Below are 21,406 nucleotides of genomic sequence, written 5' to 3'. Positions count from 1 at the left end.
ATTCAGGAAGAGTAGCAATAAAAAGATTTTTAAGATGGCTAAGACAGCCACTAGACTGGATGTCAGATCAATACTGTTTTCATTTAGGCCCATCATTGGGTCTTTTAGTGAAAACCCCATTCTGATATGACCATCCGTTCCAGAGTACCAATAAGATTTTCACAATGGCTTCCCTCTATCCATATTAGATATTCAAACAGCACCCTGTTCATTTAGGAGCAACAAAATATCAAAAGAAGTCTTCTCATGAAAATCCCATGTAATCATGTTGTTCTGTTCTGGTTGGAGTGGAGATACCAAGATTTTTAAGATGATTTCCCTGGTAGCCACATTGGCACCATCTTCAGTCATGATCATCAATACTTCCTAAGAAGTCTTTTGGTGAAAACCTCAAGTCAAAACTACACCCCATTCCGGAGTATTAGCAATAATGAGATTTTCAAGATGAATGTGTGACACCAGTTTCACTGGGGACCAACTAGATCTCATGAATGTGTTTGCAAATGATCATGACAATCTTTAAAGTAATTGCACTGAAGTAATGACAAAAAAAGTCCTAATGGATGGATGGATGACAAACAATGGTCAACATGCCTTCTCATAAACTCTTAAGATCTACAACTAGTGAAGCTAAAACAATTTCAACTATCTGGAAGTATAAGTAATAATTAAATTTTAATTTTTTGTTTTAGTTTTAATTTTTTTATCTGTGCAAGAAAACATACATAAATACAGTGCAAGTTCAGTACAGAAGCTGGCATTATATGTGGATTCTACTTATTTTCACTGGATACAGAATGAGAGAGAGGTTCTAAATAGTTGCATTATAATGTAGGGAAAAAAAGAGAACAATTTTTTTTTCAGGAACAGTGATCTTTTTTATAAGGACCAGGAGTAGCTCTGAGGCTTCCATGTCATTACTATCTTTTGATGAAAACCAACAGAAGGATTTTTTTCTTCTTTTAGCAAGTTTGCATGTATATACTATTGTACTAAACATTCCGATAAAATTAACCAGTTCCTTGTCATTTGTTTGCATTCCCCTAAAAATCTTAAATACATCGACTTTTAAATCTGTATTTTCTTCTAAGAAAAAAATCCTCAAGCTTTTCAAAGAAATCTTGTACACACATGCATTTCCAAAGTAAGTTCAGTTCTCTTCATTCATTGTAGCCAGAGTGCATTTAACTAGTTTTAATTACATTTTTACGCTGGATTAAAATGGAACTGATTTTAAAAATAGATAACTTGCAAAAATTAATGCTGCTACAATATAAACCTTTCAACAATAACATGGATCTTATAGCATTGAAATAGTGCAACACAAGAGAAAAATATTTGAAATATTTATTGCTTGCTTATGTGACATAAAATATGGCTGTATGGATCAATTATTGTTCCTGTAGTGTTTTAATGAAATATTGGGTAACATTATAAAAAAGGCACAAAAATAATTATGGTGCAATTAAATTGAAAAACACTCCGATCCACTACTATTAATGGATGGACAAATGAAGATATATATTTACACATTAAAATTTACATGTAGCAAATAATATACTATTCTCCCATCTGAATGAAAATCACACACCTGCCCAGGGTCTATTCTGGATGTGAATGAAAATCACACACCTGCCCAGGGTCTATTCTGGATGTGAATGAAAATCACACCTGCCCAGAGTCTATTCTGGATGTCAATGAAAATCATCACACACCTGCCCAGAGTCTATTCTGGATGTCAATGAAAATCACACACCTGCCCAAGGTCTATTCTGGATGTGAATTAAAATCACACACCTGCCCAGTGTATATTCTGGAACTGAATGTAAATTACACACCAGCCCAGGGTCTATTCTGGATATGAATGAAAATTACACACCTGCCCAGTGTATATTCTGGATGTGAATGAAAATCACACACCTGCCCAAGAGTCTATTCTGGAACTGAATATAAATTACAAACCAGCCCAGGGTCTAATCTGGATGTTAATGTAAATCATACACCTGCACAGAGTATATTCTGGAACTGAATATAAATTATACAGCTGCCCAGGGTCTATTCTGGACCTGAAGGTAAATTATACACCAGCTCAGGGTCTATTCTGGATGTGAATGAAAATCACACACATGCCCAGAGTCTATTCTGGATGTGAATGTAAATTATACACCTACCCAGAGTCTATTCTGGAACAGAATGTAAATTATACACCTACCCATGGTCTATTCTGGATGTGAATGAAAATCACACACCTGCTCAGAGTCTATTCTGGAAATGAATGTAAATTACACACCTACCCAGGGTCTAATTTGAATGTGAATGAAATTCACACACCTGACCAGAGTCTATTCTGGAACTGAATGTAAATTACACATCTGCTCTGGGTCTATTCTGGAAAGTAAATTACACGCCTGCCCACGGTCTATTCCTGATGTGAATGAAAATTACAAACCTTCCCCGAGTCTATTCTGGAACCTGGGGTATAAGGGGAGATTTTCCTCACTCCTCTCTTTAAAACAATGAATATTTCTTCTAAATATGGAGAGGATTAACTGAAAAGGTAGGTCTTGCAAATATTGTATGTGATATTTGTGCATTTTATTGAATTTTTGGTATGTTTTGGAAATAAGAATTCCACATTAATTCATCCTAGAACAGACCCTGTTGTCATCAAATTATGTACCAGACTGGGGTCTCAACTGTTCTGCTTGTAATTTCATGCAGAGAGTATAAATCCAGGCTGAACAAAATGGCACATCTTGATCTACTGCATCAGCAGCCGAGTGCATCCTATATTTAGATCGATACATTATATGTGGTACTGACATATTTTCGAATGGATACAACATATACAATGGTGGGAAATCATTTCATCAAACTGCTTTCCACAGCATGTCATAAATAACACCAGTGCCTGTACAGACCATTACATCCCAGATCAACCTTATTTGTTGTTATTGTAGGACATTCTGCACCAAAATATTCTGTGGAAAAAATAAACCACAACAATGATAAATGATTAAAATTTCTAAAGCATCAGTTACTGTTTATGAATAACTTATAAAATGTGGTCGAAACAGGAACAGTGTTCCTTCAAAGAGTTAAAGATTTTAACATACCATATTTACCGTATATGTTGGGACACCATAACTTAACTTTAATTTTTTGTGCACTGTATGTTCTGGGACACGTTTTTTTTGAGCTGTAAGTTGTGGGACACCTTTAAAATCATTCGAAAATTACATGTTGACAAATGTAATCCAACTGAAATTTTATTTTAAAAAATATAAAACTGTGTACTTGAAATAAGACTCTTTAATCCATTGTGGCAACAACTCATCAACAATCCATTCTTTCAGTACATGAATATTTTTTTTATGGCTTTCTCATACTGTGAAAAATTGTTCAGACATGATTGTGGTCTTCCATAAAAAAAGCTGAAAAAATGTTAAGGTGGTTTTGGTGTCCTCCCCTAACACTAATAAACTTTCCAAAAATGTTTAACTTTACTTCAATAATTTCACAATATTTATAGTCACATGAATTTTTTCTCCAATATTATTGATGCTGAAGTTATTTCATGTGCATAACAGTGTTCACATCATAATTAAGTCACAATAATTTGTAAATTTTTGCAGTAAATATATTATACTTCTCTCTTTTCACAACAAATCTGTAAAATAAACACCCAAGTACATCAACTATATACAAATAATAAGATACATTCACTCGTCATTTTCTCCAATGGACACAACCTGTTGATATGCCAGTTGAGCTTTTTTCTGTGGCTTTGGCAAAGATTTCTTTAGCTTTCCTTTTTGTCACCACTGACTTATTTGACTGGACAGACCGTTTTTTAAAAACCGGATTGAAGATGATATAAAAAATGGACTATATCAAGAAAAATCTGACTCAAGTCAGGAGAAAAAATTCCACTTTAAAACAGAGAAAAATCATGTCTGATTGTTACAGGCAACACATCACCTGAAACGGAAACTGCAAGGACTAAAGTCAGACTTGTTTCAAATCTCACACTTCTGACCCCCATATTATCTTCAGTCCATCCAGGAATGCAATCATAGTACACTAGAATTTCATCCATGTTTGTGATCATGTTGTTGGCGAAATCATTTGCTTCTCTTCTGGCCTTCACAAATTCATCACATGATTTTATTTTCTCCAAATCTTCTGGGCAATGCTGGGTTGTCAATGTCTGTGCACAAAGCACTATATTGTGTTACTTTAAAAACTGTTCCATTGTTTCAATTTATTTTCAAAATTCCAGTGAACACCAGTGAAAAGGAACCAAAGTTAGCTTCCATATCTCGGCCGTCTTTGGATATTCAAAAATAAATAAACTAGCATGCTTAAAAGAATCCATAGTCGGCTTCTGAGGTCAGCTAGCTTTGCAATCAATTAACCTTTTGTACTGATATCCTTTAAAAATAAAATTGGCTTCAAAGTGTCCAAAGTCGGCTTTCGAGGTCGGCTTGCTTTGTGATACAAATAACCTTTGTCTTTGATGTCCCGTCAGTAAGTTCAAAGAAGGAGTTTACTGCTTGCTGCCAGTTGTGTTTATTCACCACCCAGGCTTCTGTGTTCTTGGCATCTGTAGTAATATTTAATACAAAGAAGCATTGATGTCTGTGGGTAAATAGTAATGATACTTTTGTAACAAGTGCTGGTGAAGAGATTGTCACTTGCACTCAAGTGAATGCGTTTTCAAATAATGATTTTTATTTGTGAGATAATGTCATATAGTAGACCAGGATATAATTCAATCTTGGTTATTTTGCACCTAACACCGTGTCATGCAAGAATGGCAGTTGTCTTTAATATAATTGGTTGATTATTTCCCTCACGTTTGCACAATCGTCTGCTTCTCTTCTGGCCTGCATGAATTCATCACAATATTTTATTTTCTCCAAATATTCTGGGCTACGTTGGGTCATCAACATCTGTGCACGAAGCACTATAATGTGTCACTTTAAAATTTGTTCCATTGTTTCAATTTATTTTCCAGATTCCCTTGATTACTGGTGAAAAGAAGCCAAAGTTTGCTTCCATATCTCATCCATCTTTGTATATTCAAAAAAAAATAATCGATTCACTTAAAAGAATCCATAATTGGTTTTCGATGTCAGCTTGCATTGCAATAAAATAACTTAGTATTGATATCCTTTACAAAAGAAAAAGAGTAACCAAAGTTGGGAGATTGGCTTGCTTTGCAATAAAAATAACCTTTGTCTTGATGTCCAGTTGGTAAGCTGGTAAGGAGTTTACTGCTCGCTGCTAGTTGTGTATATTCACCACCCAGGCTTTTACGTGCTTGGCATCTGTAGTTACAATTAATACAAAGGAGTATTGATGTCTGCGGGTAAATAGTAATGATTGTCACTTGCACTCAAGTGAATGTGTTTTCAAATAATGATTTTTATTTGCAAGATACTGTCATACAGTAGATCTGGATACAATTCAATCTTGATTATTTTGCACCTAACACTGTGTCATTCGTGGATGGCAGTTGTCTTCAAGATATGGATTAATTATTTCCCTCTTGTTTATGTTTTTGTTGGATCCAGTTTTTAGTCGGATAACATGTTCAAACCTTTGAGCACAACCACACACAATTTGTTTCTCAATGTTCACATCAATGAACAATGTGGCATGTGTTATTGGACATAAGTGAATCACACTACGAAGCCTATGCTACATATACGGATTTTGTGATATATTTAATTTTTTAAAGCTCATGTTGAAAAAAATGAATAAATGTTAATACAAGGTTTGTTTCTTTCTTTTTTTAAAATCAAATAAGAGTTTTATTTATCTGTTTTGTTGCAATGTGCAGTCTGGGGGGAGTGGAGCAAAAATGCAATACAAATTTATTTTGTTTCTTAAGTCTTGGGACATATGACCTAGGTGAGAAGAAAAAAATTCACCACAGGTTCTGGGACAGGAAATAAAATTATTATTTTATTGTGTCCCAACATATATGGTAAATATGGTATGGCTTGGGCATTTTGAGTATGAAATGGGAAGCAGTTTAATCAATTTATATACAAACTGAAATTCACTTTTCAAAATGAACAAGCATATTATTATCATAGATAAATACAAGGTGGTATTATTAAGTTTAGCAGAATGTCAATGACAATATTTAAATCTTATTTGTTATCTAAATTATATTTTGTCACAATGATTTCCAGTGATTCAAATCAGAAATTTAATTTCTATACATGATATCTTTAAAAGCTGTGTACACAGACAGCATACTTACAAATAATGCATGGTGTCTCCATGAATGAATGGAATGAAAGCTGGAGCTGTAAATGATGGTTGTATCACTACAATTTGGGCCTTAAAGAGAAGAACTTGTTTTGGGAAACCTACTTCTTTAGGATATGCATTTAGAGACCATCACTCTTTTAAATGCTGATGTGGAATGCTTGAAATCCAAATCCTTCAAGGATTCATTAATACATGGGCTATAACTCTGTCAAAATTATATAAGACAAGACCAACTCCAAAAAGACAAGTTTAGGTCAACGAAACAATGTTCATGTCAAATTGCATCACAATATATGAAATGGTTCTTGAGTTTGCTGTTTACAATCAATATCCCATGAAATGATATGAAGTTGATTAACAAAGACCATAAATTTGTCCAATATGGTGTAAATGAGGTAAATCCATAAAAGAAACATCCAGGTCTAAAAGACAATGTTCTTACCAAATTCCATCAAACTATGTTGAATGATTCTCAAGTTTTTTGATCATTGGAAGCAAGATTCAAAGTCTGGATGTGAAGACAAAAAATTTACTTCATAAGGCGCATAACTCTGAAACTGAGTAAATGAGATTACATCCATAAAAGGCACATTTAAATCTACAAAGCAATTTTCACAGCAAATTGCATCTAAATAAGCTGAATGGATAATGGGCTATGTGGATTACAAGGATCCGCTTGTAGATAAGGTTTAATGCTGGTGGAAAACAGAGCAAATAACTCTGTGGAAACTGGATCTGGAATGGGCAGTTCGGCCTACCAAATGTGTTCCTGATTAGTGTATAGTTTAAAAAGACTGACAGACCTGAGGACAAATGGACTGATGGACAGGACAGTGGAAATAGACAAGTACTGTCAAGGTTTACATTGAGATGCAGGGCCCTATTCATGTATGATGATGACATTTAAAAACTCCATTTTAATTTCAACCAAAGAATAATCTAAAATTTTTAAAATTTATTATACTGGATAAATCAACTGGAAGATATTAAAGTTGCTAATTCAGACCAAGTAAAAGTCATCTACCTTGAATTGTTTTGGACTAAACAGACCCATTTCAAGTGATATCCAGAGCAGACATTTTGGAGGCTACTTGATAATATATATTTTTTTTACTGATTATCTAGGTTTATGAAAATGTATATACATTTTGTTACAAATGATTTTTTAAAATATAATACGAACATATATACTACAGGATCTCTGTCTGTGTCTGAATTAGTCATTTTTCTGCTAATGTTTGTCTCAGCAAGGATTGTTGAAAATGGCAATTCTTTGACATTTATGTACTGATATCAGACCAGCTGTCAGATTGTCTTCCACATGGATAAATTTATGACTACCAAGGCGTAACAACATCTGCAAGGGATCATTCTGAAATGGGTCTAATGAAACTATATCACCAATGAAAAATAAATATGAGTCATTTAAAGAAATGAATGGAAAAACAAAAGCAAGATCTTCATTTTGTCATCCTGTGCTGACAAGGGTTGTGTCCAGTACCATCTCGAGGAACTGAAAAATAAAAATGCAACACATGTATCTGGTAAACATTGCAAAAATTCAAACACTACAAAAATCTTTTTAACTGTTTTAAATGGTAGAAATTTTTTGTTCAAATTAATCCAGTGTTCAAATTTTAAGGTTTTTATGTGGGTTATCTCCCTTTTTACACTTCATTCCTTGGTGTGTGGATTAAAAATACTGCATCAGAAACTTTGCACATACAATTATAAAACATCCAGCACTATTTTTCTTAATGAAAAACAATGTTGTTTCTGTGAGTGGATTTTCTTTACTCATTAAAGAAACAGTCTATCACAATTATAACATAAGCTTATTTACCAAGGTTGAGCAAAATTCAACTGGAATTTAGTATCTTTGTGATCTTTGTGATTTGGATTTTTTTAACGCAGCTTCTTTTTAACAATTTTTCAATCATATTACTAATATGTCTGCAGTGTGGCAGTTTATAGTGATGTCTAGCACTGGGGCATCATGCCACAGACATGTAGCATGATGTCCCACCCAGTCACATTATCCTGATACCAGGCCGACCAGTCCTAACACTAACCTCTTAATGCTGAGCACCAAGTGAGGCAGCTGTTAGTACCATTTTTATAAGTCTTTGGTATGACTTGGCCGGGGATCGAACATACGTCCTCCCACATCCAAGGCAGATGCTCTAACCACTAGGGCACTGGAGCGGTTGAATTTAGTCTCTAAAGTGGTAACAAGCTTAGCCATTTTGCAACAAAATTACAAGCAGGGAACGTACATCGTCACAATCTCACATTGATGATAAGACGTTAATTTAACACTTTTATTGGAAGAAAATATTTTTGATTCACAATGGATTTTAGCTGGAGAAAAACAAAGAGAAAGCCTGTATGCCTTTCAACCACCAATTTTTAATAATTTCAAACCTGGTCTAATGGCGATCTTTGCTGAGCAGTCACCTGTTCACAATGGCCATTCTAATCCTCCATTCAATTTTATATATGAACAACCTGTATGTACTGGTCTCCTGCTTTCTGCAGTATGCTGCCAGGTGTTTCCTAACAAAACAATGGCTTCTCCCTGCCTTAAGCAGTCTATGGCATGTATCTACAGTAACCGCTCAGTCTATGTACATTTGATTCATGAGGAAAACATTTTTTTGATAAAAGAATATCATGTTAACTGATGTGCAACCACTTCATATCTTGCTTGTACTGTACTCCAGACATGTTGACAGTGTAACTCAAAGTTGTCAGTATGTCAGTTGCAAAGTGAGGCAGATTTTATGATTAGGACAGGCAATGGTGGGGGGATTACCATCATAATCCTATGCCTATATTTTAATGCTATGCATGTATCTTCTATTATTACAGATGCTATCCTGCATTATTCTATTTGCAATTTCCAATGGTTCTCTGCTGTATTTTTTTAATCTGTATTATTCTATTTTACATTTTCTATGTGTTTAGGAAGCACATTCAACATGACATCCCTATGTCTGCTAATATTTATTACTGAGTTAGGTATAATGTTACAATGCTGCAATTTCGTGTTTTCTGATCCCATTTCAGTGATTTTATGTCATCATTAACATTCTTAATTTTTCATTCCAACTCTTTATTTTCTCTTTGTATTTTAGAACACAATGTTTATTATTACACAGGTAAAATATTCACATACTGAAAGTTACAGTGTAGCACAATCAATCTTGCTAGATGAAATTGACTGAAGTCCCATTATGACAACATTGGCATAGTGATAGACAAATGAAAATAGGGATGCCAATCAGGTATAAGGCACATTCTAATCATAAACGACTAAACCAATGATTCAACCTGCCATGTCTTGACAGGAATGGAGTATTTGTTGAATAATAGGACAATATAAATGCTTCCTTCTTTCAGAGTATTTTTTAATCTTTAAATGAATACTCCTTTACTTTCACCATTCATCAGCAGTTCCAGCATATATATCTGTCTGTCTGTCTGTCTCTCTGCCAAGAGGCCTATGGTGCTCATCTTTACTGTTCACTGGCATCTCACCTGTCTGTATGGGTTCGAGACTTGGGTTTGGCCAATGTGGGTATGTGAAAAGGCTTGCTAGTCACTTCCTGTGGGTTGGTGGTTCTTCCTCTACCAGATATACTGGCAGCAATGTATATCATGTGCTGCAATGTGTTGTGATTAACTGAACAGTTCCATGTATTGTCATAATGGGATATTACAGTAATAAGCAATTATGACACCAGACGTTGTTGATCAGTATTCCAACCTGCAGTATGATAAAATCTTAGTTGTAACTTTCACTGTGGTAAACTGTATTATGCTAACGTCTTTAGTTCCAACTCTCACTGTGGTACACTGTATTATGCTAAATTCTTAGTTGCAACTTTCACTGTGGTACACTGTATTATGCTAAAATCTTTAGTTCCAACTCTCACTGTGGTACACTGTATTATGCAAAAATCTTAGATGTAACTTTTGCTGTGGTACACTGTATTATGCTAAAATCTTAGTTGTATCTTTCACTGTGGCACACTGTATTATGCTAACGTCTTAGTTATAATTTTCATTGTGACACACTGTATTATGCTAAAATCTTAGTTCTAACTTTCACTGTGTTACATTGTAACTTCCACAATGTTATGTAGTTTTACCATTATGGTGATTAATATGTAACCAAGACAACTGTCAGAATGCAATGGTGAGAAATGGAATAATGCAATTTAGAATGTTGATGTGTATAATATTGAAAATATGCATATGGAATTTGAAGATAAAAAATGGCAGCATTCCAACATGACATGTATCAAATTTAGAAAGAAATAATGCCAGATGTAAAGATACAATTTTGAATGTAGATCTTACACCCACTGAAAATGGAAATATAGAATAATTCAGTAAAGAATATACATCAGATACTAACAGAATATACATGCACAGAATTATAGCAGTAATCCCCCTCCATAGACAGAGGTTCGAAGCAATTCATTTGTTGGATGATGGGGAAAAGCAGCTGTACTATCAAAGCCGAAAGGGAAGTCAGCTTTTGTGCCAATGTGAGAGGTACTGAAGGTGTGATGCGTATTGTTCGACATCATCTTTTTTTTGCCGTTGAATTAAAGCTATCTCTGATGAAAAAAGTTTGTCTTTCAAAAGAGGAGTTACATCCCTTTTCATCAGGGTCAGGGTTCATTCAATATTTAAAACTCATATGTAAAGGCAGGCAAAGTTTCAGTTTAAGGGTCACAAGAATGGTCATATATGACTTTTTTAGATTTCCTATTCAACACAAAACTCTCAACAAGCTGACTATCTCTTGATCTGGATAATCCAAATACTGTTTTTAAGGCATGAACAGATGTTTCTGAGCCTAGATAATACAAGATGGCCAACCAGAAAGTCCACCTGCTGATATATAATCATATGTAAGCTGTCAATCAGTAGTGGAATCATTGCTTTGTTATGGTGCACAAAACAAAGATCAGTGCTTAATTTAGGTCATCGATGATTTAATTTACAGAATGAATAAAGTGAACAGGATGCAGTAATCTTTGGTGGAAAGTACATTTGGTAGAGGCCATTACAATGTGCATATTTTATGATTTCGCTGAATAGTGCACATAAAATAATCTTGATAATAGAATAATAGTAAGATTGCTAATAACGATACCAATAATAATAATAATGATAATAATGATAATATATCTGGTGCAGTTGGTAAAAACCAATTTAAAAGGTGAACATGTATACAGAGGTCACCTGTGTAAAAAGCTACTTCTGCTTTTTCCTACTGGTGACCACTATTGACAAGTTTAACAGAATATAGTACATAGTTTGCAGTCACTTTAAAGGATACTTTGAAAATGGGTGTGTTGAAGGATAAAGACATTAAAACCTAAAACTATTGATACCAGTAAATCACCTTTTCTTCATCATGTTATTTCAAGCAATTTATCTATTGCAAGTTAATGCTTGTTCATTTTCAAATTCACATAATGTGTTATTTCTTACCACAAAAATCAAGTGTTATCAGCATTGGAATAACAATTTTATCATTAACTCTGACATTCAAGGATGACACTTTTATCTATCTGGATGTTTTTTTTTTCTTCTTATGGTCACAATTTGGTAACTTTTAAGTAGATTCTATATTCTTCTAAGACTTTTCACTTCAGTGATGTTCATGAAAAGTCTTTAAGTGTTAAACTTAAAAAATACATGACTAAATGCAGGTAACCTTGTTAAAGAAGGTTATTAAGTTACATTAAAACTGAGCTGCACATAAAATACTAATGAAATTCATCAGTGCTAATTTGAGGAATTATTGCGAGGAAACAAACGTGTATATGTTTATCATTCAAGGGTCAAACAAACTGCTAAATATTTAATGTAGATCAAACAGAGCTATGCCAAAGTTACAAACTGAGCGAGTTAATGTGCAGAAAGAACAGCCGGTGAAACCATTAACAGGCTAACGATGAGGCTGCATGCTAACAGGTGTCCAAGCAACACTAAAAATCAAACTCAGCTGCAGTATCAATAATTTTATGCTGTCTACTTTGTTCAAAATTCAATAAGGGAGCATTCATGTGCTGAAACTGGTTGGTCTGAAAATAAGGGGCTGTAGCTAAATGACATTTAATGCTGACTACTGAACTCTGCCTTGGTCTCATAAATAACAAGCTGCATACCAAATCTGGCCAAATTCCAATTGCAATAAATCAAGTTACTGTGCAGAAATGATGGTGACCAGATTCAACTAGGCACTACAACTCGGTTAAATAATGATGTATGCTGATAATCAACTTCAGCCAATGTCCTGTCAATATCAAACTGTCTACCAAATTTTATTTGAAATCCAATAATAAATAAAAGAACTGGAAGTGACTGGGTCTGATAATGATAATCAGGGGATATAACTCTGCTAAATGATTATAATACCGACAAATTCAGCTTGGCTAATTAATGCAAAATGTGGACAAATAAACAAAACTTAGCTGATGTCTCATGGAAATTAAGCTGCATATGAAATAGCTAAAATCAAATAAGAACATAAGCTATCAGCCTTTGGTACACTACCAAGGGGCCACTCATTTCAATTTACTCAGCAGGGTATTAAAACCAGAGAAGCTTGTGTTGGGAAACCGAAGTTACATGAAAATGGCCAATCAGGGTATATTACTCCATTAAACGATGATGTGGATTGCTAGGTATCTAACCAATTGAATGTCTCATCATTATAAAGGTGTATGACAAATCTGGTTGAAGTCCAGCATTTCTTAGTGAAGTTATGTTGCATATGACAAAGTCTGGGTGGGAAATCGGAAGCAATAATTCTTTTAAATGATAATGCAGGATGCTGTTATTCAAACGCAATCAAAGCCTCATCTAACAATCCTTGGTAAAGTAATGCTGCAGAAACCAGTCAGGGGGCATAACTACTGCAAATGATGTTGTGGAATGCCATTAATCAAACCTATTTAATGTCTCATGAATACAGACCTCAAAACCAGTTTGGTTAAAAACAAACAAACTTTGGTAAAGTTCTGCTGCAAAAACCAAAAGTCAGCAGGACAGACAATGAGCTGGCATACCATCTGTAAATTTTGTCATCAAACACTTGAAATAAAACTCATTAAGTTTTAATCAATATAAAGTTCCAAGCCAACTTTGGCTCAAATCAAACCAGTGCTGTGCAGCAAAAACATACGCAAGAGGACTGATGACCTGGAGGCCTTACTCCTGTAAATGACACAGCAGAATGCTGGAAAATAAACTCTTTAAAGGACTTGTCAATATAATGCTGCAATTTAAATTTGGTTGACATGCAACAATCCTTGGTAAAATTACACTAAAGAAACTAAATTTAGGTATACAGGCAATCAGGGGCTATAACTCCTGCAAATGATGTCATGGAATAATGGAAATCAAACTGATTCAAGGTATCATCAATTTAAAACTGCATTCCAAATTTCATTTAAGTTCAATAAGTTTTGAGGCAGTTAATCTGTGGAAACTAATGTTAGAGGATATTCAATCAGGGGGCATAACTTCTGTAAATGAGGGCAAAGAGGGATGGAAATCAAACTCAAAATTACACACCAACTATAGGGCTCTGCCAATTTTGTTGAGCAGGGCCCTAATTAATAGAGCTATTGTGTGGAAACAAAAGTGAGTGGGTCTGACAACCTGGGACCAAAATTTCACCAAACAAAGAAACAGAACATGCTAACAAATTAATGCAGCCAAAGTATCATATATAGCAATCTGTGTATAAAATTTGGCTGAAATCCAGTAATAATCAAGGGATTTATTGTGGGGAAAAGAATGCGAGTGAATCTTTAAATCAGGAGTTATAACTCTGTAAATGAAGATACAGAAGGCTGATAATATCTTTGCCACATACCAAAATTTGGTAGAAATCAAATAATAATTACATGAGTTATTGTGCTTCAGAGAAAGTGTGCTTGTGAATCTAAAAAAGAGAGACCAGAGAATGCTGATAATCTTAGCCAGTTCACAAATATTAATTAATGTAGATGAAATCCAAAAAGAATGAAGGGAGTTAATCTGTAGAATGAAAGTGAGACACATAGATGGATGGGCAGGCAAATTTAATATTCTATTCTCTGCATGAGCCATTTCCACTTTTTTTTTGTCTGACAAAAGATTCTCATGAAACGAGCCATATTTTATGTTCTGAATAACTAGAACTACTGGACAACCCCAGGATATAAGGAGGCCAGTGCAAGCATACAATGGGTGACCAAGACAGCAAGGTCAAAATGTGCAGCAATCATGTCACAGAATGAATCATCTTAGATACGGAATGAGTCATCCAAAGAATAAACAAAACCCATTAAGTGGTTTTAGAAATACAAGGAAAAGAAAAAACTTCAACCAAATCAATGCAAATTTTGTGTGCCTATGACTTTTGCACAAAGATCAAAGGAGTGATAGACCATATTACAAAATGCATTGTCTTAGGTTCATAATGATCAAAACGTACAAAGTACCTCCTTCAAAAGGTTTAGTAAATATATATGCAAATGAAAAAACTTCAACCAAAACCCAAACAAAAACTTTCTCTGTGAACCCGACCACATGATAAATGGGGCAAGCATGCGCATTGTCAAATGAGTTATCTTAGCTTCACATGTGATTCAACCCAAGTATTAAGAAAATCCTTCAAGGGGTTCAGAAAATATAAACAGATGAAACTTTGAGCAAAACCTCAAAGACAAATTTTCTATGGCTGTGAGCATTAACCGTGTAAGATTCAGAGTATCATTCTCAGGATGATGAGAATCTATGATGGAAATACATGTATAAAAAGAACTGTTGACACTACTGCCTCTGATGTTGGGAAAGTGACTGCTTTGTCTCACATCCCACGATAATAAGCTTGACAAAAACTGATAATTTTTCAGTGATGCTATTTATGTTAAAAATCGTCTATTCTTACTACAAATTCATAAAATATTACAGGGGTGAAAGTGACTCATGATATAGAATAGTCTCTATGAATATGAAAGCTACAACAGAACAATCTTTCATGCTTATCTTTTTTACCAGAATAAAAACTTGTTCCCTCTATCTCCTCAGTGTTGTGTCTAGTATCATATCGAGGAACTGTCAGAAAAAAATGGTCGGAATTCAGTTGGTTACAAAAAAAATGCCTACTAATAAAAAGCGATTTTTATCAAGAAACATAAACCCCCGAACTTTAAAAACAAACTGATGGGAATAAATCTCTGGTATAAATGGACCATAAGAATGAGGAAGAGTTCTTGCAAAGAAGGTACATATGAAAGCATATGACATCATATAAATACTATCTATTGTGATCACCTTGTGCTCTACTCCATTAGCATTTTCTAAATGAAAATAAACATTTGTAACACATTTTGTTTAAGCCCATTGTTCTGACAAACATCAAAAAGAAAGTATTGTACTGCAACAGTGTTTCCCTTTACGCACATTTGTGCGTCAGGGACGCAAGCTACAGAAAATTGACACACATGTTCTGTTGCTGTGCATGTTTTGATGCAAAGGATTCACATAAATCAATTATTTAATATCCAATGCTTTGGATGAGGGATGGCATCGTGTATACTTTGAGCATAGGCATAGTCTGGTTCCCTGCTTCATATGCTCCATGTGTTACACTCTGCAATTTGTATAGTTTAGAGCAACACAGGGAGCATACGAAACAGGGAACCAGACTAGCACAGGCAATGTTATGACAGAGTATCTTCCCCATATCTTGCGAGCTCTCATGCGATTTCCATCGAGCTCATCAAGATGTCATCCAGACGTTTAACGTCAATGCTTGTTGCACTAGAAAGTGATCACCAGATTATAACGGCTTGGACTAAGAATCATTAGCGAAGAATGTGAAAGAAGCAGAACAGAAAAGAGTAACTATAGATCTAACTTCAATGAAAAATGGAGAAAATAATTCCCTTGTTTGGAATATGGCACATCCATTAGGATTAACAGTGTGACTTCTGATCGCATAATTGTGAAGACTGCAAAAGTGAATAATCCTTTCATGACAGGGTTTAAGAATTTTAAAAAATCTGCCCTTGTTTGCCACAAGATATCTGGAGAACACACTATCACCCAAGACATTCTTTCACAACAAACAAATCAGTAAACTTGCTGAGACAAATGTGTTATTTGGATTACAAAGTCAAGGGGTCATTGCAGATTCTTTTGGTTTTTAACTTGCTGCAATAAAAGAAAGATCTTAAAGTTCAGGTGTAGCTTATCAAAAAGAAGATTAATCATTAGCCTTTCTGATTTTTGGATAAATGTGTTCTAGGATGAAGTACAATGAAACTGATGATAGTACACATTTTATGACAGGCAGTAATTTAAATGTCATTTGGTTATAAAGATTTAATTGGCTTTTTGTATTGGCTTATATGTAATGTGTTGGTCTATAATATTGCTACAAAGATATTACATGGAGACTGTTAAAAGTACAACTTTAAACTAAAAGAAAAATGAACTAATAAAATTATTCTTTCAATGGATAATGCATTTGTTTGTTAATTGTGCATGTTGGTTTATATGTATTTTTAGAGAGAGAATATGTCGTGCAAGTTGCAATATCCTATTTCAAGCTGAAAAAGTACAAGTGAGATAACATTTGTTAGTACATTTTTGCCATCCCCCCACCCCATTTTTTATTTGACCCCCCAGTTCTGACACTAAGGATTTTTTTTGCCCTCAGTTTTACACCCCTGGGGGATACACTGACTGTAAATCAAAAATGTCTGAACAAGCACAAATAATAAATAGCTTTAACTAGCACCAACAGAAGCTCATGTTCTGGTGATTCGTGGAATACATGGTACACTTATGTTTAGCAACGTATCAGTTAAAGCATTGCCTATTGTTTTAAGAAGAATTATCATTAGAAACATTATGCTCCAAATCACATCAGTCACTGTCATAAATCTGAAAGCTTTTGTTTGATTGGTGAAGAAAAAAGTCAACAGAACATGACCTTGTATCACTATCCATCAGTTTTCTATGTCAGACATATTGATTTTAATCTCACTTCCTAAACTTGTGTGATTTATAAATATCAGGGAAAACTGGGACTGACAGTCCTAGGAATTTATGATTGGGATCATATACAAATATCCAGTTTTAGAAGAAAGAAGTAACACCAAGAAGTGAGCAGACAGACTTGTGAATGTCCTTTTAAATGTATTTTTAATTGATGTTCTGCCTGCATTTTTTATCAACATACCTCGATGTCAGTTGGGATTCACACAATACATGATCTGATAATCCCTAACTTTTGAAAGGAAAATGACTACACTTTATATTTCCTCTCTCCCACATGTACATAGTAGCATACACTGCCTATTTATAAACAGGTTTAAGCACCAAATATTCTTATATTTTTGCTGCCTGTTATTTCATGAAACTTTTATGCTAAGATGATGAAAATAAAAAAAAAAACATTAGCTAAAATTTGATGATGCTACAGTATTGATTTACTGCAATAGTTATAATATATAGTTTTATATTTCCAGACTTGTTCCTTTCACCCCACCCAAATCTTGCTCTAATATATTCTTCCCTATCAAAAGGCTGTATTTGTCAACCTAGTTTAAGATTTCCAAGTTTGGAGAAACATTTATTACTCAAAATGTTAAGTTTGATGGCAAAAGGGCTGAGTTGCTAACAAGAATTTGTAGGACATCAGCAGATGTGAGTTTTGTATATCCCATCATTTCAGTTACAGCATTTCTCTTATGGCAAACCTACAGGCACATCTTTGAAATATTACGGCAAGCATGTGGTGGCCTTATTTTTGGACAAAGCCTTCTCAGATAAAATCTGCCAAAATTTTGAAAAAGTTGGGTATAGGCTTATCATAAAGAATGGCTTATTATTGGTTAAATATGGTATTCTGTACATTTGTCATCATCAATGATGCAGCTTTTATAAAAGTCAGGGAAAAACAATGCCTTAGACCAACTAGCTGATAAAAATAATAATTATTGTTCAGGCAAGTAAAATTTCATGTAAGTAGCTGAGTGTTTACATAAAAAAAGAATAAAAATTCAAATTTTTCATAATTTTCCAAGAATCATCCTTCCTAGGCTAGAAGATCAATATAGGAATTGCCACCACTCACACAACAATATTTGCTGGGAGTTGGGAGATGTATCATTTTTGTTTTAACAGATATTAAGCATGTGTCTCATAAAGGTGTTAGTATTTACCTCCTCATAAGTAATTCTGATCATTCCATTCTGCTGTACATCTTTGACTCGGAACTTGTCCGTAAGAGTTTTTAGCATCACACAGGCCTGAATAAAGTCATCAAACTTAATATTCCTCCCTCCCCTTCTGTCAAATACTCGCACAATCAAATCACAGAACTGCAGGGATCTGAAAGAAGAATATTTTAGTATTAAATCTGCAAAAGTTTATATGTGTAAACAGCTAATATTAAGTTACTCACTGGCTGTAAAACATATAAGTAAAGGTCACTGTCCAGTCAAACCTGTCTGAAGGGAAATGCAAAACTGATCTCTTGTAAATCTTAATATTAATAATAATACAACATTATAATTCTTATTCTTCTTGATGTTGCAATTTTTGTTATTACCAAATCTTTGACTGCTCAGTTGGCCTAGTGGTTAGAGCATCCACCTCGAATGTTCGAGGTCAGGTTTGAACCCTGGCAGAATCATTCCAAAGACTTATAAAAATGGTACATGCAGCTGCCTTGCTTAGTGCTCAGCATTAAGAGGTTTGTGTTAGGACTGGTCAGCCTGGTGTCAGGATAATGTGACTGGGTGAAACATCATGCTACAAGTCTGCAGCATGATGCCCCAGTGCTAGATATCACTATAAACTGCCATACTACAGACACTGTAGCGACTGAAAATTTTAAAGCTACATTAAAAATTAAAATCAAATACACACACTCTTCTTGATGTTGTTTTTACTATTTCTATTCTTCTTCTTCTTATTATTATTAACACTATAAACTGCCACACTGCAGACATCGTAGCGATATGACTGAAAAATTGTTAAAGCTACGTTAAAAATCCAAATCACACACACACACACACTTATTATTATTATTTGATCAATTGTTTTTAAAAATCTTCCACCTATATTCCCAAACAATTCAGAGCTTTCTTAAATTCTGTTTGAAATATTTTCTGGCAATTGGCACAATTAATTATTTCAAGATTTCAATGTATAAATTTGTAATTGAGAAATTCTGGTGGAAATTTGTTTCTGTCGTAGAAAAAATTACCTTCTGCCTATTCTCACATGGTGTAGTTTTGTTCATATAGATAATACAAATACAGCTAGCTCAGCCATATGTATATTGCAGCTAGTCAAATACAGAAAATGTCAACCTAATGACCAAATAGTTACCTGTTATATCTCTTTAACTGAAACACTGGTCTCATAACTCCCATCCTGAAATTACTATCAAATATGCAAAAATTTTGGTCCTCAGATATCTGATCATGCAAAATTTGGCATAGCATTCCTTGAAATTTCTGAACCAACAGAACATCTTGGATTAAATTGTGACTGTATTATTGGTTTATGATCTTTTCTTGGATTAAATAGTAACCAGCTAATTAATTAAATAACGCCTGTTAACATCGTTTTATATATCAAACATTTTATGAATATTTAATGAAATTCTGGTGTATACATTATAACTATTAGTTCATTTATTATGGGCCTTAATACATTTATACACTGGGATTTATGTAGACTTTTCCATACACTTATAATGCTTTTCCTGAAACAATTATTATATAATAGACACTACAGTAAAACCTGTTATGAGAGACCGCCCCTTCTGCCAACCAAAAGCGGTCTCTCAAGACAGGTGGTCTCTCATAAGAGGTGTGTGAAAATGGACTGGTTTTCAGGGTCAATAGTTAGCATTGTTGAAAAATAAATAATACCCATACTCACTGTACATGTATCATATCCTTTATTCATGAATCTTGTTAAATATTGCATGCATTCCTCTCAAAATATCTTTATATAATAAAGATATACATCTATCAAACAACGAGAATAAAATTTATATTTCAACATCACATTAATATGTACAAAAAATGAACAGTTAGATATGATGTATATATCTTATTTTATACACTTATTCACTTGTTTTCTTAAAACAAATCCATTATACTTCTTTGTTGACATGTTTTACTCAGCTATTTGGTCTGAACATGTATCTCAATTACTGCCTTTTCCGGAATCAACTTTCCACTTACTGGTATGTTTTCACTCCTTGCAACACAAAACTACTCCCATACACGCTCGTTCAGATCTCCGTAAACTGTCCGTCGTGCCGTGGCATATTTCCTGTGCTTGTGCACCTTTCTTCCATTCGTTTCTAATGGACTTCTTGTCTTTGATTACATTTTGAACTTGCGTTTTACCGACGCTTAAGCTGACTGCTATTTTGCGAGTGGTCTCGCCTTTTTCATTTCTTTCAATGACATTAATCCTTTCTTCCAGTGTTAAAATTTTTCTTTTTTTCAGCGGAGATTCTGCCGTTGTTATTAGTGTTGACGTTATAAAGACTATCGGTTTTGATCAGGTTTTGGGGAATTGTGGAATAAATATATATTATGTACCAATGAATGAAACCAAAAGACATAATTAACTCATCAAGAAACAATACATGTATTCTGAGACGAAGTTTAATCAACAGCGTTATAGCTCGATAAACAAATGTTCCGACCATCTGCACAAACGTAAACAGATTGTGGCTTAGTGAAACACTAAGAAAAGAAATAAAAAATAATTTTAAAAACATCCGGAAATGATTCTCACTTACTAGTATTAAAGACAATGAGCTCATTCACCCTCCAGGCATTATGGATTAACTGGAAAGCAAACGACGTACTCAAACCAACACTGAAGCCCTTTCAAACGATTTCTCACTTGGTCATAAGGACTACCAGCGTTTTGTGAGTTTTCATAAAGATAAAGAAAAAATACAAACCTCTAAATTGACTGTGTATATCCATCATTACTCCCTTTGATGTTACTCTTACTGGCTATTCACATGACTTCGGCACTACAATGGCGGTTA

The 21,406-nt window shown here is 34.2% G+C and overlaps 1 protein-coding gene across 2 annotated transcripts in view; it reads right to left on the bottom strand.

Moving 5' to 3' along the window:
• Nucleotides 1-1,333: 1,333 nt before the first annotated feature.
• LOC149802910 (programmed cell death protein 6-like) overlaps nucleotides 1,334-21,406 on the bottom strand; it is a 45,299-nt gene continuing 25,226 nt past the window's right edge. Inside the window, exons 6-8 of one of the 2 annotated variants that reach the window (XM_089952402.1) lie at nucleotides 18,540-18,708; nucleotides 15,361-15,420; nucleotides 1,334-7,801 (exon numbers count right to left, since the gene is read on the bottom strand). In XM_089952402.1, coding sequence (XP_089808528.1) covers nucleotides 15,382-15,420; nucleotides 18,540-18,708 — 208 coding nt within the window. In that variant the 3' untranslated portion in view covers nucleotides 1,334-7,801; nucleotides 15,361-15,381. The remainder of the gene's footprint in view (nucleotides 7,802-15,360; nucleotides 15,421-18,539; nucleotides 18,709-21,406) is intronic. The other variant, XM_089952401.1, reaches the window with a different exon arrangement.

The sequence above is a fragment of the Sinohyriopsis cumingii genome, chromosome 3, assembly GCF_028554795.1.
Source record: "Sinohyriopsis cumingii isolate HCF-2022 chromosome 3, ASM2855479v2, whole genome shotgun sequence".
NCBI lineage: Eukaryota > Metazoa > Mollusca > Bivalvia > Unionida > Unionidae > Sinohyriopsis > Sinohyriopsis cumingii.
This window is presented reverse-complemented; position numbering and strand designations above follow the sequence as displayed.